At 52.7% G+C, this 18,242-nt stretch overlaps 1 protein-coding gene across 2 annotated transcripts in view; it reads left to right on the top strand.

Annotated features, from left to right (window-relative positions):
* HSD11B2 (hydroxysteroid 11-beta dehydrogenase 2) overlaps positions 1-18,242 on the top strand; it is a 23,755-nt gene extending 5,513 nt beyond the window's left edge. Inside the window, exons 2-9 of one of the 2 annotated variants that reach the window (XM_081513075.1) lie at positions 5,620-5,802; positions 6,685-6,804; positions 7,065-7,243; positions 7,462-7,523; positions 16,335-16,547; positions 16,664-16,849; positions 16,959-17,096; positions 17,299-18,242. In XM_081513075.1, the coding sequence (XP_081369201.1) occupies positions 7,158-7,243; positions 7,462-7,523; positions 16,335-16,547; positions 16,664-16,849; positions 16,959-17,096; positions 17,299-17,711 (1,098 nt within the window). In that variant the 5' untranslated portion in view covers positions 5,620-5,802; positions 6,685-6,804; positions 7,065-7,157 and the 3' untranslated portion in view covers positions 17,712-18,242. Of the gene's footprint in view, positions 1-5,619; positions 5,803-6,684; positions 6,805-7,064; positions 7,244-7,461; positions 7,524-11,118; positions 12,898-16,334; positions 16,548-16,663; positions 16,850-16,958; positions 17,097-17,298 lie in introns of those variants that run through there. The other variant, XM_081513074.1, reaches the window with a different exon arrangement.

Raw genomic sequence — 18,242 nt, 5'->3', positions numbered from 1 at the left:
ATGTGTGAAGTGTAAGAGCTCAAAATATCTCCTTCCTGGCACTTCCCTGGGTCCAGTGATTAAACTTTGTGCGCTCATTGTCAAGGGCCTGGGTTCAATCCCTGGTCGGGTGCAGCCCCTGTTCGGGGAACTAAGGTCCCACAGACTCATGGTCCCACTTTTGGCACCATGTGACCAAAAGAATAAGTTCTCCTTTCTTTATTTCCTTCAAATCAAGCATAAATCCTACTGGGATTTCCGATCTTCCAGGGTGGAGGGAAATTCGGCCTTGGTCTCTACTAGGTTCCTCTTTACCCAGTTTATTCCAAGGATTCAGAATCTCCTGCAGCAGCAAACACTGTGAGAGGCACTCTCTGGTCATGTGCCCTCTCTGGTACTAAGACCACGGTCATTGCCCCAACCCACAGGACTTTCAAATTTGGGCTTCATGGGATCATGCCTGCTGCCCTGGGGCTGCTGGGGGACAGGCACCTGTCTCCTCCATTCCAGGGGCTGCAGACTCTCTTCCCTCCCTGCTGAACTTGATTTCCCTGAGTGCGCCCTCTCCCCTCCACCTGGGGACACTCAGAATGGACCCTCATGAGCTCAGGCTTTCTCAAAAGACAGGAAGAGGCTCTGTCTTCCACCAGCTGTCCTATCCATATTTCTTGGCCGTAGGAAAGTGAGCAGCTGGCTGGCTACCTGCTCAACATGGGCTGGACAGAAAACACCCCTATCCCTAAAATTATCAGCCACAAGCACACAATAAAAGCAACATAGCAACTCCTGCTTGGTCGTGTGCTGATTCTGGGTCCTATGCAAGTGTCTTTATCTGTCTACCATACAAATGCTTGTTTCCAGGACTGATAAACTATATGGACTAAATATCAATGCTACTCTGGCCTCAAAAGTATAATACAACTCAGCTCTAATCTGAAATTGTAGAACTTAGGGCTGAAAAGAGATGGTGACCTAAAAATCAAGGTGGCGGATGAGCCATTATCTGCCCACAGGGAAGGGAGGGACCGAAGAGTCAAGCCACCAAACCCTGGGTCCACCTGCCTCCCAGGCACTGCTCCTAGATGTCCTGTGCATGCATGCATGTTAATTCACTTCAGTTGTGCCTGACTCTGCAACCCTATGGACCAAAGCCCAACAGGCTCCTCTGTCCATGGGATTCTCCAGGCAAGAATACTGGAGTGGGTTGCCATGCCCTTCTCCAGGGGATCTTCCCAACCCAGGGATTGAACTCAGGTCTCTTATGTCTACCTGCATTGGCAGGCAGGTTCTTTACCACTAATGCCACCTGGGAAGTACCCCCTAGCTGTCCCATGTGTATCTAAATGCAGCACATCCCTATATGCCCTTTTTGTCCTTGCCACAAACCTCCTTCTCCCTTTAGGCCCTCCAAAGGGCACCACTACCTACCCAGTCTCCTCCTAGTCCTTGCCCATATAATCCAGACAGTCCCCACAACCAGGCAGTTCCTCCCTCCAAAATATGTCCTGCGTCCATTCTTCTCACTCCCTCTGAAATATGTCTTGTATCCGTTCTTCCCACTCCACTTTAGCCCACAGCACCAGTTTCCCATTAGCTGTCTCTGCAGCAGCCTTCTGTCTGTCTCCCTAACATCAGCCTGCCTGCTTCCAGTCCCTTCTCCTCTTAGCTGCCAGGCTTACCATTCTTTCTGATCATTTGTTAAAGTGGGCAGTAGCCTGAATAATGGCCTCGCAAAGATGTACATATCCTAATTTCTGAAATCTATGAATACGCTACCTCTCAAGGCAAAGTGTACTTTGCAGATATGAAAGGGTTTTGAGATGGAAGCGAGTATCCTGGATTACCCAGGTGATCTCAATGTAATCACAAGGACCCTTACAAGAGAGAGGCATGGGATGGTCAGAGTCGGAGGAGACGTGATGTTGAAAGCAGAAGTCAGAGAGATTTGAAAACACTATACTTCTGGTTTTGAAGACAGAGAAAGAAGCCATGAGCCAACAAATGCAGGTGTCCTCTAGAATCTAGAAAAGGCAAGGAAACATTCTCCCCTAGAACCTCCAGAAGGAACCAATCAGATGACATCTTAACTTTAGCCCAGTGACACCCATTTCAAACTTCTTACCTCCAGAACTGGAAGATAATACACCTGTGTTGTTTTAAGCCACTGAATTGGCTTCCCTGAGGCTCATGGGTAAACAATCTGCCTGCAATGCGGGAGATGTGGGTTCGATCCCTGGGTTGGGAAGATCCCTTAGAGAAGAAAATGGCAACCCACTCCAGCATTCTTGCCTGGAAAATCCCATGGACAGAGGAGCCTGGTTGCTACAGTCCATGGGGTCGCAAAGAGTTAGACACAGCTTAGCAACTGAACAACAAAGCCACTGAATTAGTGGCACTTTTTTGTATCAGCAATAGGAAACTAATACAGTGGGTTTCAAATAGGATTAAGTACATGTATATTTAACCAATGAAAGCTGTTTCATTTTTTAAAAATATTTATTTATTTGGTGGTACCAGCTCTTGGTTGTGTTATGCGGGATCTTCAATCTTCATTGCGGCACGCAGGATCTTTAGTTGTAGCATGCAAACTTGGTTGCGGCATGTGGGATCTAATTCCCTGACCAGGGATCAAACTCATACCCCCTGCATTGGAAGCACGAAGTCGTAGCCACTGGACCACCAGGGAAGTCCCAAAGCTGTTTCATTTGAAACAAAAATGACTGCCCAGATATCTGAGTGACTCCAGGCCAAGCTCTCTGAAAAGAAGACTTTCTCTGGCCAAATCTGAGTTTTAATAGCACAGGCAGTTTGATGGTGTCCTGATTCTGTCATCGTGTTGTGGTCGCCAGTCCAGAACCTGACACTGCCCAGGGCATCACCTACTGAGGAAGGCCACACTTTGCTAACACCACCTCATCAGTCTTCTGTTTAAGTTACCTCCAGGGCTTTCTTTGCCCTTAGGATCAACTGAAATGCCAAAGCTTGGCTTTCAAAGCCCAGCTCAGCTAGCTCCTGTCCACCTCCTCATCCATGTCCCCTAATCAGTGCATCTCCTGGAACCCAAGGCATTCTCTCCCACCCCCAGGCTCTTTCCCACAGCATTCCCTTTACTCAAAGTGTAGTTGGTCTCAGCTCCTCCTGCCCCGCTCTGGCCAGTTTCTATGAAAACATGAGACCCATTTTTCTGGGACAGAAGTCATCCCCTAGGGCAGGACTTGTTCTTGCCCAGAGTGGCTGTCCTTGACTAGCAAGGCAGGTCTGCCCATGGTGAACAGCCCAGGCTAGAGAGACAAAAAGACCTAACTGTGGTTTAAAGAAGTTGTACACATGTGTGTGAGAAGGTTCCAAGCTCGCTTACCTGACTTCTAGAATTGCCAGAAGAGACCCCTGGGCAGTTCATCCCAACCTGGGCTAGACCCACAGCCCATCCTTAATTAGAGTCAATGTATCCCCAGGCTTCCTGGGACTTGTTTCTTGTCCCAGGGCATATCAATGGTTACATGTTTCAATCCCAGCTTTGCCAGTTGCCAGCTGGGTAAATTCCCAAACTTCTCTAAATTCAGTTTGCTCCTATGTGAAGTAGCAGTAACAGTAGCTCCTTAGCAGATAGGGCCATGATGAGGCCTGAAAATGTCCTGCATATGAAGCACACAGAATGTTCCACTGGTAATGGACACTGGTACATATAATCTAGACCCTACTTGTCTTTCTATCAGGAAATGATACTCTCCATTTCATTAACTAATGGAATTAAATTTTAATTATCAGATTCACTGGTGGGATGTGGTTAGCCATAGATCTTGCTCTCTGGGTCCATTTTGTCTGAATCACAGTCTCCTTTCCAATAGGTCTTGGATGAGTCAGCCCGTTTTGCTTGGCTTGTCCCACGGCCACAAGCACCCCTTGTCCCGGCAAACATAGAGGCCTCATGACTGTCGCTCTTTCTACCTCCACTGTGGGCTCCCCTCCCCATCAGTCCATCTCCTGATAGCTTGGGGCTGTCAAAAAAGAGAAAGAAAAGAAAGAGGGCCTGCCCTGGTGGTCTAGTGGTTAAGAAAACACGGGTTCAACACCTGGTCTGGAAAGATCCCCCATGCTGTGGAGCAACAAAGCCTGTGTACCACAACTATTGAGCCTGTGCTCTAGAGCCCATACTCTGCAAACAGAGAAGTCACCGCAAGGAGACACACACGCACTGCAACTAGAGTAGCCCCTGCTTGCCACAACTAGAGAAAGCCCACACAGCAATGAAGACCCAGCACAGCCAAAAATACATAAATGAAGGAAGGAAGGAAGAAAAAGAAAGGAAGAAAGTAAGGCAAACTGATTATTTTACTTCTTGCTACCACTCTCAGTGACTCTCCCTGCTTCACAGGAAGCAGCATCTCCATATACCATGAAATTAGAATAAAAACCTCCTCATTCACCACGGCCTCCAAGACCTCCCATACCCCCTGGCTCCCTCTGACCTCTGCAGCCTCCTGGCCCCCCTCTCCTCGAAGGACTAGATTCCCTCTTATATTAGGGGTCTTTGCATGTGATTTTCTCGCTACCTGGAACATCACCTCCTCCTAGAAAGCTTTCTCCAACCCTCAGAATAGAAGAGGCCATGAGACTCTGCTTTCTAGTTCCTTCTGTCCATCGTGGCTCCTTGGTTGTGTAGTGATCTGATTAGGGGCTGTCCTCCAGCCACATGCAGAGACCACAAGGGGGGGAATAGTTATCTAGCTCACCATGGCATTCCCTGAGCATGGAGCCTGGAACACAAAGGCACTCAATAGATGTTTGTTGTATGAATCGAGGCAGTAACAAACAATGAAAGGATAGTGTTACTTAACAGGAATTCTTTTGTGAAGCCTTTTGTAAATAATACCTGTTGAATTATTTTTGGTGTAAACATGGACTTTCCTATACTACCGTCCCTTCATCATAGTAAATCTGTTATGTCCACATCCCTTGTAAAGATTTTTTTTTCCTTCACTACATTGAATACATTTTCCTCCCATTAATTTTCCCTTCTTGAGTAGCTTTTGTGACCACTTTGTGCTTTAAGAAAGGAGCGCTGTTTGGTGTATACAATATTCTCTCAGCTTCCTTGGTAAGAAGACTCTGGCAGCTTTCTCACTGTTGACACTAACTGGTACAGCTTGGAACACGATGTCACCCCTCCAGAACTCTCACAGACCTAGATAAAACTTATTCTGTGTCTCCAGTCAGGAACAAGGTGTTTGGAAGCAGCACCTTATGCAACAGAGCTGATGCAGGGCCATCCCTCGGAGGCAAATGACATGAAAATGATGGTGTGTGGAGAATGTGCCCACAGTGTCCTAGGAACCAATTATTTTAAAGCTTCTCTGGCAGTAATTCAGTTTTTATTTTATGTTTCTTAGAAAAATGAAGGCTTGTATTTACTACATGTGTTATCTAAGATGCAGAAAGGTGGGTGGGGAAAGGTATCCTGTTTTGATAAGGATTTCCATGGCAGCTCAGTCAAAGCTGACCTCTTTGCAACTGGCCACCTGGCCCTGCACGTGCTCCCTGGGAGCAGTTTCGCTCTTCAGCGTATCTTTTTGTTTCCTCATTTCTATGGGGGAATGGTGCATACATACAAAGTCGTTGACTGTTCTTACTTTATTTCAGAAATGTGCAGGGCTGAGGCACCTGAATTTTTCCTCAAATACTTTAAAGCAAATTGTATGGCGGAACCTCTCATGCCTGCTCCCAGAGGAATTTCCATTGAGTGCTCCCTCATATCTCAAAAGCTTATGTAACCTGACACGATTATCTAAAAAGCCTTGGAATCCAAAAGAACAGAGATCTGAGGTAGGAATGAAGGTCGGAGCTGGGAAAGACATGTTCTCCCCTGCCTGGGGACTAGGTCATACTTCACTAGGACAATGCTTAATTCAACTTCCAAAGAAAAATCTTAACCCCCTGACCAGGGGGTGTACTTGCTTATCTCTCGGAACAAGGAATCTCTTGACAAGGTGCTCAAGGGGCATTACAAAGCCTTAGACCTGGCTGGCGGTTAAAAATATTTCTATAACCATCTTGAGCAGCTAGTGTTCCCAAGATGAAAGCAAGAGTGGCTTGGACCCCTTCCAGAGAATAACTGACTCAAAGATCAACCCATCCTGAGAGTCGGGGTCTCCTGCCAGCAGTTAATGCTGCAAAGCGGGTGGGGGTCTGAAATCCATATTTTCACCAAGTAGTTAGTCCAGGTGATTCTGATTCAAGCCCAGCTCAGTTCCCAACTCAAGAGAGAGAGAAGGAGAGGAGGATACAAACTGTAAGTGCAGATCTAAAATCGGGGCTCCACGAGGAGATGACCCCGCTGTGTACCCAAAAGCCCTTGAGCCAAGAAGCTTCTCCTTTTTGTTTTCACTTTTAGAAATCCCAGCCCTGCTTGCTATTTGCATACCAGCGGTGAGGGACCTCCAAAGAGAATAGGCACCACTCATAGGTGGTTGGCTTTTCAAGGAATTTGCTGGAGAAAATTGTAGGCAAGGCAGTGAACAAAACCCTCCTCCATCTGGTTTCAGTTTATTTAAAAAAAACAACACACATAGGCCTCCTACCAGCAATCAGAAAACAGCCACAGCTCCCCAAGTAGGATATTAGCCACGAGGGGTGGGACTGAATTATGTATATGCAAATGAATTAAACCAGCCAGCCAACAGCAACTAATTTTTGTATCTTTTGCAGTTGTTCTTCCAAGAAAAGGCCTGAATCAGGGTGATGGAAGCTGTAAGGAAGCAAGTTTTGGAATTAGTTTTAACAACTTGCCTTAATTCTACCATTGGGAGATATGTTTCTAATCCAGAGGCAAATTTTATTTTATTTTTATTTTTTTATTTTTTGGAACAGAGAAAGGCTTATTGCAGGGCCAAGCAAGGAAAATGGGTGGCTCATGCTCAAAAACCCTGAACTCCCAGAAGCAAATTTTAAAAGGTTGATAGTCTTTTGCCTGGGTATTGCCCACTGAATAATGCCAACCTCCTTGGCTGACAGGGGACAGTGCTGCCTGATGGCTGGGGAGCAAAGCGTCTGGAAGGCTGAGTAATCACTGAACCTCTTATATATAGAATTGCGGTACCTGCTTCATTCGGATGATGTGAGATAGTACATAAAATTAAGTATGAGGAAGTCAAACACAAGGACTGGCAAGCACGCAGTAAATGTGGCAGAGGATTAGGAATAACTCAGAGCTGCACTGCAGGACTCAAGATGACCAGTTTCACCTGGAGTCAGCCAAGATCGCCCAGTATGTGTTCTCAGCTGGTACTTGCCTTTCCCCTGGGACTGGTCCAGAAAACCCTTGAGACCAAATTCTCTTAGTGTTTCCCAAGCTCAACGGCCCTAATCCCCAAATATCTGCCTTCAATCCTGGAAGCAAAGAAGTTCAGGGGAGGGTGCTGGACAGAGTTTGAAAAGGTAAGTGATACTTCTGGCTTCCTGAATATCCCCATTCCTTCTGCCCAGTAAACAAAGGGCCTGGCTTCCAGGTGCACAGCTAGAGGAGATGGACGGGGCACTCATGCCTGGTGAGTTGGCAATCTCCAAGGCTCTTGTACCACGTGAGTGATGTGCTGGGGACCACAGGCACCCAGCTGCCTCTGGGCTCAACCCTCGCGTGTCCACCAGCACTTCAGGCTCAGTTTGTCCAAAACAGACTGAGGTCCCTCACAGGGATACACCAACGGGACACCCAGCCTCCCCTCGTGCCTTGTCCCCAAACCAATTTCCTAGCCAACCACAACAGGGTCTTATTTGCTAAAGACCTTTCCCAGCTTTCTTTGCCCTCAGAATGAAGTCAGAGGTGGTGAAACGTTGTTGTTTAGTAGCTAAGTCGTGTTCGACTCTTTTGGGACCACATAGACTGTAGCCCGCCAGGCTCCTCTGTCCACGGGATTTCCCAGTCAAGAATACTGGAGAAGGTTGCCATTACCTTCTCTAGGAGATCGTCCTGACCCATAGATCGACCTTGCATCTCCTGCATTGGCAAGTGGATTCTTTACCACTGAGCCACCAGGGAAGTGCATGACAAACATAGCTCTGTGTTAACACAGTTCTTGGTCTTCGAGCTCTGGTATACCTGAGTTTGAATCTTGGGGCTGGTCCAAGATTCAAACTTAGGTGAACCTGAGATTGAGACCTTGAACAATTTTCTCAGCCTCTGGAAACCTCAGTTATATTTTATATTCCTTGAATATAAAATAGTAATGATGACACCCTGTAATGATGCACCCAACCCAAGGCTTGGGACAGAGCAAGAGGTCTGGAGGCAAGTGCATGGAATGAAGATTGAGGATGAGCTGGGAAGGGTGTGGCTGCCAGAACTAGAGAAGATGATGAGACCAGTTTTGGACATGCTGAGTGTAAAGGGGCCTATGGATGTCCGGAGGAGGCAAACAGGGGCAGCTGGACATGTGGGCCTGGAATTAAGAGTCTTGGCTGGAAAGGAGTGTGGGAGTCACCAACATGTGAGTAGGAAGATGAGCTCATGGTGGGGGAGGGACAGAGCATGAGCTCTCCACAGCCAGAGGCTCACCCACAGGGAAGAGAAGCTTATGAATGAGGCCAGGAGGGAGAGCCGGACAGGTAGGAGGGAACCCAGTAGCAGTGGCTTTGCAGGTGCCGAAGGGAGAAAGGGCCCAGGGTACAGAGGAGTTAACTGAAAGCAGAGATGTGTCCTTGGTATTTGAGGACTAGCTTGTCATTCACTGGTGACTTCTGGAGCGGCCAGGAGCCGGAGCTGACTCAGAGCTAGAGTGGGAGAGAGGAGAGTGAAGATGGTGACTGGAGACAGTTTTCAAGAAATGCAGCTGAGAAAGGGGGTGGGTGTCGTGGGGAGGAGAGCATGAGAACAATGCTTGGGGAAAGGGATACAGGATTGAGTGAGAGAAGTTCTTTATGGTGGTTTCCAGGGGGAAAGGGCAGAGCCAAACTGGGGTGCATGCTGCCAGAAAGGAGCCAGGGGTTAGTTGTTATAGCCACAGCGCCCAGCACAGGGCCTGGCACACAGTAGGAACACAATACAAATTTGCTGTCTTTGAGGACGAGGAGGGATGGGGTGTGGAGCTTGGGCAAGGGGTTGGCCATCGGCAGGAAGAGACTCCCCTCTGCCGTTGTGTAGGAGGGAGGAGTGATGGGGTGCCAGGGGTGAGGAGAGTGCAGGGCCTCCTTGGGATTCTGCTGCCTCTGAACCTGACCACAGAGGAATAAAGGGGCGATAGGGAGCACTTGGCTCCAGAAACACAGTGTGGTAAGAGAACAGAAAGTGAGCTCTTAGAGACAGCAGCTTGGCACGCCCCATCCTGGATTTCTCTTCCTCCCATCCTCACATCCAACAGTCACCTTCACTTTATCCCCTTCAGAGCTGTGCCCTCCCCCAAAGGCCAGCAGGTGGTGCCAGTGAGCTGTTGGACTCAGCTGGAGCAGACTGGAGCCAGACTGCCAGCCCTCAACACACCTCATGGCCCTCCAGAGCCTAGGGCATGCTGAAGGTTTGGCTCACCAAGTTTCTGATTAAGGAGTGAGGTGGGTGGTGAGGACAGGGGTGAGACTAAGGGAGACTGTGGGTTGAGGGCCTAGGGGTGAGGTGGCTCAGGGGCTCTGCTCCTTCTGGTTGCCCTTCATTCCTCTGCCCCTGCCAACCCTGCCTTATCTGCTGGGGCTCCTGCCCTCTGCTCCCCCTTCTCCTCTCTGGAGGGCCCTGCCAGACCAGACTCCTGGTTCTGGCAGAGGCTGGTTATCTGCCCTCGGACAGGCACAGCCTGGCACCAAGCCTCAGACAGGGCTGGGCCAGCCCCTCCCAGTCCTGACTGCCTAAACCACCTTCTTTCTACTTCCAGAATTTCTCCACCTGATGAGAGGTAAGGAGTCAGCTGCTCAGGTGGCCACAGTGGGCTGGAGTATAGATCCTGGAAGGGAGACCTGGCCTAGGAAGTAGGATGAATTTCTGAGAGAGAGGGGTATTAAATACAAATGTGGCAGATCATCCACGAGACCCAAACCATACGAGACAAATATTTCTGTCTGAGGTGGCACAGTGTCCCAGAAGCTGAACTGGAAACATGCCCCACCCATCCTAGCATCCTACACTCCACAACCAAAGACAATTCCCTAACTTCCCCTCTCAGCAAGTCTCTCTCCTCACCCTATGCTTCCCAGTGGGTCAGGGTCCTTCATGGTTCCTTCCCAGGAGTGTAGGATCTTGTTTCTCAGACTCTGTCCTCACCTTGCTTTCCAACTTCCACCTCCCTACCCTTTTTTAAAAGATTTATGTATTTGGCTTCACTGGGTCTCTGTTGCTCTGCACAGGCTTTCTCTGTTATGGAGAGCAGGGGTTACTCTTCGTTGCGGTGTGGAGGCTTCTCATTGCAGTGGTTTCTCTTGCTGTGGAGCGCAGACTCAGTAATTGTGGCACATGTGCTTAGTAACCCAGTAGCATGTGGAATCTTCCCGGACCAGGGATCAAACCTGTATCCCCTACATTGGCAGATGGATTCTCAACTACTGGACCACCAGGGAAGTCCTCCAACTCCCTGCCCTTTGAATCCTACTCTGGCAAGCTCTGGTACTACCTGTGTGGCCTTAACCTTGAAGGCTGGCTGAGACACCACCCCTCCCCCACCGCCCACCTCATCCTCTCTTTGACATCCCTCCACAGTCCCAAGGGATTTAATGGTCTGAAGCTGCAGAAACCACAGTCAGACTCTCAGTAGGGTGACTAAAGCTGGGAGGGAGTGGGTCCCACAACCCAGAGTCTACAGCTCATATTGGGATGCCAGGTCAAGGTTGTTGTGTCCACCTGTGAGACTGGGCCACAGGTTCAGAATGACAGGAGTCAGCACATTTTGGAAAATGAATGTTTCCCTGAGTTTCTGAAGAATGACGCAGACCAAGGGAGTCACCAAAAACACACACATACACAAATGTACTTACATGCATATACAGGTCATGGCACGAGGAGAGACATGTCATATGTGTATGGACAAGCTATGGAGTCCATGGACAGAGTGTACACAAATATAGGCATACACAGGCACACAAGGTCATGTACCCATGGTCAGGCACACATACCCTCCCCAGCCCTGCCTCCCAGGGCCAGGGCTAACTTGTCATCTATACTTTCAGGAGGAGGAAGTAGAAGCTCAGAAGTGGGTCTGGGAAGGACGCCTTAAGTGGGTCTGTCTCCCTGCTCCTCCTTGAGATGCCCCTGGCTCACCAGGGGGCCATGCCTGGGTGGCAGAAAAAGCTTCGAGGAGGCATTGCCTTGAAGCCCTGGCACAGAGCCTGAGCATCTAAGATAGAGAAAGGGCAACAGAATTGGGAGGGGTCCATGACCTCCCAGGACCTAGTGTGGGCATAGATGAGGCACTGGGCAAGGGTCCAGAAGAAGCAGGGACCCCCTGTACTATGGGCCGACCTACTGACCTCAGCACAGGGCCTGGCAGTGAGGTACTGGCACCACTTCCCTTTGCTGGCAGAGCTTGGCATGGATGCCAAGCACAGGGTGCCAGACACGGGGGTGGGCAGGGTGGGGGCCCACAGGGCCACACACAGACACAGACCTTCTTCATACACACAGGGAAACGCACCCACACTCACTTACTTTATACCCTGTTGGATCCTGGGAGCAGGGCAGGGATCACCCTGTCCCAGAGGCTGCCCTCACTGACTCCCCGGGTGTCCCCATTGGCCTGGCTCTTGGGGTCCCTGGGGTTGGAGAGTGGGCTGGAGTTAATGGGAGGCCTAGATGCTTCCTCAGAACCCTACTCCACACACCCGTGCCCACACATGTACACTTGTGTGGCAGGAGGACGGGGGTTGGGGGCGGGGAGGTGGAGTGTGGGGAGGGGGCGTTGCTGCAAACCCAGGGCTGGAAAGTGGAAGGAAGGGGGGGATGGCGGGGCAGATACTCCCCAAGAATCCGGTCTGTCACCCTGCTCCACCCAGCCCCCAGCCCCAAATCGGTCGGTGGCCGCGGGTAGCTTAGGTGCGAGCGCGCGTCAGGGCGTGTGTGCTAGGCACCTGCGGCAGCGCAAGGCGTGGTGCGTCCGCCGGCGTTGGCCTAGGCTGCCGGGTGAGGGCTGGCTGGTTCCCCGAGATGTTCCGGCAGGCCCGGCTGGCCGCGGAGGTGCAGTCAATGTGGGGATGGAGGTTGCGTGTGTCCTCAGGTGTCCCGAGCAAGTGTGAGCTGTGGATGTGCTCACCTGGCAGTCGTGGCTCAGCGGACCAGCGCAGGAGTGAGTGCATTTGGGGCACTAGGGCTAGACCTACCGCACCTCTCCTGGGCACGGCCAGCGGCGACTTGAGCAGTTGAGCAGCAACTTTGGGACTTGGTTCCGGCTTCTTCGAAAGCGGATCTGACCGCGGGGGAGGGGCAGGGGGCGGGAGGTAGAGGTGGGGGCACCTGTCCGGCAAGGGGTACGGGCAGAGAAGTAAAGGAAAGCCCCGCCCCTTCCCCGCCTCCGTTCCGCCCTCGCCCCCGCCCCCCGGGGTCTTTAAAAGCTCGGCCCGAGGGCGAACAGAGAAAGCGAGTATCCCCTCCCGCCCCTGGCTGGTGTCCTGCTGCACCCCGCGTCCAAGCCCCGAGTCACAGTCCCTGCTCTCCAGCCCTGTCCCTGCCCCGCCCCGGCCCGGCCGCCATGGAAAGCTGGCCCTGGCCGTCGGGCGGCGCCTGGCTGCTCGTGGCGGCCCGTGCGCTGCTGCAGCTGCTGCGCGCAGACCTGCGTCTGGGCCGCCCGCTGCTGGCGGCGCTGGCGCTGCTGGCCGCGCTCGACTGGCTGTGCCAGCGCCTGCTACCCCCGCTGGCCGCACTTGCCGTGTTGGCCGCCACCGGCTGGATCATGTTGTCCCGCCTGGCGCACCCGCAGCGCCTGCCCGTGGCGACTCGCGCGGTGCTCATCACCGGTGAGTGCGCGGGGCGCGGAGCGCGGCGACTCCCGGTTCGAGGGCGGGACCAGACACCCAGAGGGCTCCCTGTGGGCATGCCAAGGCAACGCGGGACCCCCAGCCGAGAAGGGGGAAGCCCCTCTCCCCTGGGTTCAGGGAGCTAGCCAAGTAGGAAGCTCAGGGCACCTCCCCAAGTCCGGGTTGACTACCTGCGGCTTTGGGGAGTGTTGAAGGGAAAAGGAGGCAGGTGCGCAGGGGAGACTGCGAAGGGAGCCTCCTGGAGCTTGGGGTTTATGCTATGTCCCTCTCCAAGAGAGCAGTCTTCCGACAGAGGACACTGCTCTGAGGGACTTCAGAGAATCGTCACCCCTTGAACTCTGCCTAACATCCCCACGTGGGGGAGGTCCTGTCTCTTCCCTGGGACCAGGAGGAATGGACTTAAATGGAGAGTCGGGATCCCCTTCTCCCAATTGGCTGGGCTCCTTGGAGTTCAGAAAAGCTTGAGGTCATCATGAGGGACGGCTGGGCATTCAGCCACCTCTCAGATCCCACCACCCAGACCCAAACTGTGAAGGAACTGTCTGGAGTCTGCACTCAGCACGCCACTACCATTCCTCCTGGTCCTCTGTGCCTGGGAAGGAGGTGAGGTCTTAGAGAGCTGGGCTCAGGTGCCTCTGGCCACCTTGTTGAGCTCTCTTTGTCTGGAACAAGGAATAAATCTATCACCAGAAGGAGGGAAGGAGGAGCTGAGACCCAGAAGTGGAGAGGGAGAGGAAAGTCAGTGGGCACTACTGTATAGGGCACTACTGGCTCTACTGTATTGGGGAGGGGGAGCCTGGTCTCTCCCCTAACCCCCATGGCTTTGGACAGGTGATTGGGGTTCTGCTCTCTTGCACTGGTGAGTGGCTTCTCAGAGACCTCAGTCCAGTAGGGGGCCCTGCATGATCAGATGAAGCTGGGAAAACTTCCCAGAGGAGGCGATCCGTGAGCTGGGCCTCAGAAGATAGGAGGAGATAGTAAGAGTGTTGAAGGTGTTTTGGGTCAGACAAAAGGTGTGGGACAGAGGCTTGAGGCAGGAATGAGCATGGCCTGGGTCTGGGGTGGGCAGTCAGTAAGCAGTCTGGCTGCTGAGATGTGGTGAGATAAGCATTTGTTTCCTTGGAAGGGGCCTTGAATGCCCAGCAAGAAGCCAGAATGTCCTGAGGTGAAGGTAGCAGGAGGGTTTGAGCTTCAGTAAAGATGGTGGAGATAGAGGATGGCTCAGGTTGCATGGGAGAGATGTGAGTTCAGGGCAGAGTGAGAAGTTTCAAGGGACCCCCAGTTTTAGTGGTTTGAGGAAGGAGAGATGACAGACCTCCTGGTATGAAAGCAAGGAGCTTCTGCCCCCAAGGACAGGGCAGCTCCCCTCCTGCCTTCTAATTAATGAGTTGCCTCCTCAGGACCCAGGTCATCTTCAGATACTAGTGACTCAGGCAGTCTTTTCTGGGATCTCACCTCAGGTCCTTGTGCCGCTACTGTTACATCTCCTAGCCTTGAGCCTGAGAGTGAGGTGAGACTGAGTCTTCCCTCAGCTCTGGTTGCAAAGTCCCGCAATGGAGGAGGGGAGGCAGACTGCCCAACCCACCCCATCTAAACATCGAGAGTTGACCTCCAAGCTTCCCAATGCCCCTAAACTCTGGGGTTTCTTGACTCACTACTGACTGCAGTACAAGTAGGTGACCAGACCCTGCCTCACTTGCTAGGAACACTGTGCCTTGAGCCTGCCAGAGCTGCCACCCACCCCTCCCTGGGAATGCTCCTGAGAACCCCTAGCTGAGGCTACTTGGGGAACTCAGCCCTGGGGTCAGGGTTTGGGTCGAGTGATTGGGTGCTTTGTGTGCACATCTGTGCACTGCTGGGCAGTACGGGTCTCATGGGAGTGAGCCATTGTTGTTCATACCTCTCTGCAGGTAGGTTGGAGGTATGCGTAGGTTTCTGAGTGTGTACAGGTGAGCAAGAGGGCATGAAAAGTGTGGGTGACTGTGTTGGGACTTTAGAGCTGAGGTTCTGGGAGGCCTTAGTTTCCCCGTGAAGGGCTTGTCTGCTCTGGAAGGGAGCTTAGGCAAGTGGGGACGTACACATACACACACACACACACACACACACACACGTGCTCACTCCCCTCCTCCAGCCAGACTTGCCCAGGAAGTACTCCTCAGCTGGGGCTGGCTAGTGGGCTCCCAGATACATAAAGCCCAGCTTGCAGCCCCCCAGCTTTGTTTTCTCCCTCAACAGAGAGAAGGGGGGAGCTGGTTGTGCAGAACCACTTTGTAACCTCTGATCAGCAGGACCACCATGGGGACAGGCTCTAAAGAGCTTCCTTCCTCACTGGTCACCCCCTCCCCACACCCCCTCTTGTTGACCACCCAAGGAGTTGGATTGGAATGGGAACAATCAAGGGAGCCGGGGTTTATTAGACCCCTACACTGGTTCTGCCTCGTGGTTTATCTCTGTGCATACCAAAACCAGGAAATTAAGCCTCCAAGAGTGGTAACTGACCTCAGATCACATTTGATGGATGTGGGAAGGGATTCTAATGCAGGTCTGTTCTTGTCTTCATCCACTGTGACCCTGTCCTGGGGGCAAGTTATTTGAGGCTCAGAGAATGTCCCAATGTTGCCATTCACTGGAATTCCAAGGGTCAAGCGTGAGGTGGGGATGGGCCTCCTGCTTGCCTGGACCCTGGAACAACAGTAGAGGGTGCTGAACTGGAAAGGAAGGTGGAGCTCAGGTTGTACAGGGCCTAAATGATGGGAACAGAGCACGTTGGCTTTATCCTAAGGGCTGTGGGGAACCTTGGAGAGGTTTTCAGAAGCAGAGGGTATTGTCATTTTGGGGAGGATCCCTTGGGCTGCTTAGGCAGAAAATGGATTCAAGGGGACAAAGTGGGACAGAACTAAAAAAGGGGGCTGCTTCAGTGTCCAGGTAAGAGGAAGAATGCTGGGCAAGGGCAGTGAGAAAGGAGGGGAGGCTGTGCAGTAATCTGCACATGCGAGCTGAGGCCTGATCTCAAGCAGACAGAAGGACATCAGGGCTGAGGCTGGGTCTCAGCTGGGACTGGCTGACCTACCAACAGAGTCCTGACCTTTCTGTGTGCCAGCTGAGTGACTTTGGGGGAAGCAACTTAGCATTACTAGGTCTCAGTTTCCTCATCTGTAAAGTGGGGATCATTAGCCACATTTGATAGGGTAGCTATGAGGGGTCAGGGAGATGACATCTGTGAAAGAGTTGGTCCTCAGGAGCTCAGCCAGAGGGTCCAAGCCTCCCAGAGATGGGCCTAGGAAGGGAGGGCTGCTGATGCTGCCAAGTCGGGAGTCAGAAACCTGGATCCCATCCAGGCCATGGTGATCCTGGGTTGTCTCAGGCTGAACTGGGCCATAGTGGAGTTCACTGGCTGTCCTTCCTTCCCTGACCAGGCTGTGACTCTGGTTTTGGCAACGCGACGGCCAAGAAGCTTGACGCCATGGGCTTCACAGTGTTGGCCACCGTGTTGGATCTGAATAGCCCTGGCGCCCTAGAGCTGCGTGCCTGCTGTTCTTCTCGTCTGAAGTTGCTGCAGATGGACCTGACCAAGCCAGCAGACATTAGCCGCGTGCTGGAGTTCACCAAGGTCCACACCGCCAGCACTGGTCAGTAGGCTCAACTTCGCCAGGAAAGGGCGTGGCTGGGCAGATGTAAGGGGGCCAGGATTGGAGGTGTGCTGTGGGACTGACCAGCAGCTTCCCTCCTGGCTCCATGCCCTCAGGTTTGTGGGGCCTGGTCAACAACGCGGGCCAGAACATCTTCGTGGCGGATGCAGAGCTGTGTCCAGTGGCCACGTTCCGCACCTGCATGGAGGTGAACTTCTTTGGTGCACTAGAGATGACCAAAGGCCTCTTGCCACTGCTGCGTCGTTCGAGTGGTCGCATTGTGACTGTGAGCAGCCCGGCAGGTGAGGGTCCTCCCGCACTGGAGCAGAAAAGATGCCTCTGCTGGGCGGGGAGAGATACTGGAGTCCCTGGCCCCGGCTGAGGCATCCCCCACTCCCGATCCATCCCCAGGAGACATGCCGTTTCCATGCTTGGCTGCCTACGGGACCTCCAAAGCAGCCTTGGCTTTGCTCATGGGCAATTTTAGCTGTGAACTTCTGCCCTGGGGTGTCAAGGTCAGCATCATCCAGCCTGCCTGCTTCAAGACAGGTGAGGCTCAGGGATTTGGGGGTGGGGCCTGTGGCGGGGAGGAGGAGGAAGGCAGGGTGGGTGTGGTCTTCTCTGGAGTGGGGATTGGGTCTGAGGAATGGGCGTGACTTTGGCTGGGGGCGGGTCTCAGGTTGTGAGAGACCTGGGTCTGGCTTTGGCTTCCCTCACTGACCCCACTCTGGCCTTGCCACTCCTTCCGCAGAGTCAGTGAAGGACGTGCACCAGTGGGAAGAGCGCAAGCAGCAGCTGCTGGCCATCCTGCCGCGAGAGCTGCTGCAGGCCTACGGTGAGGACTACATCGAGCACTTGAACGGGCAGTTCCTGCACTCTCTGAGCCAGGCCCTGCCAGACCTCAGCCCGGTGGTAGATGCCATCACCGATGCGCTGCTGGCGGCCCAGCCACGCCGCCGCTATTACCCAGGTCATGGCCTGGGGCTCATATACTTCATCCACTACTACCTGCCTGAGGGCCTGCGGCAGCGTTTCCTACAGTCCTTCTTCATCAGTCCCTATGTGCCAAGAGCACTACAGGCTGGCCAGCCTGGCCTTACCTCTGCCAGGGACATAGCCCAGGACCAAGGCCCTAGACCGGACCCCTCTCCCACTGCCCAGTGAGCAGGGCACACATACAGCCGCTCCAGCAGAGGAGGTTCCTTGTGCCCTTGCTCCTCCTCCAGGTATTCTGACCCCCAGGTCTGCCCTAGAGCCTGGCCCAAAGGACCCCAACCCCATGCACTGCCGATGCCACAGGCCAGGCCTGGTGAGGTGAAGGCTTTCCAGTGAACCTCTGGGCCTCTCCTGCTTCATGAGCCCAACAGACCCTCCTGGGCACAAGGCTCCACCATGCGGCTTGCAGAACCCAACTGGATGGGGAGTTTAGTTCAAGGCTTAATTAGAGCCTTGGCCAGGATCCTACAGACAGTGCCTCTGCAAACTAAGGCGTTGACTAGGTAGGTTGGGGACCCCCTCAGGATTATTTCTTGGCACCAGTGCCTCAGTGCTGTGATTTGAAGGGTGAATCCTGTTTCTTGACTGGCTCAAGGATTAGGGCCCTGACCACCCACCTCAAGTCCCACAAGCCACAGGGAGGCTGCATACTCACCTGATTGCCACTTTTTGAATAAAGACAAATTTTTATTTCTCCTA

This window comes from Giraffa tippelskirchi, chromosome 7 (genome assembly GCF_054371585.1).
Source record: "Giraffa tippelskirchi isolate mGirTip1 chromosome 7, T2T-mGirTip1v1.2.pri, whole genome shotgun sequence".
In the NCBI taxonomy this organism is placed as follows: Eukaryota; Metazoa; Chordata; class Mammalia; order Artiodactyla; family Giraffidae; genus Giraffa; species Giraffa tippelskirchi.
The sequence above is the reverse complement of the archived record's forward strand: the minus strand, read 5'-3'. Positions and strand labels throughout refer to the sequence as shown.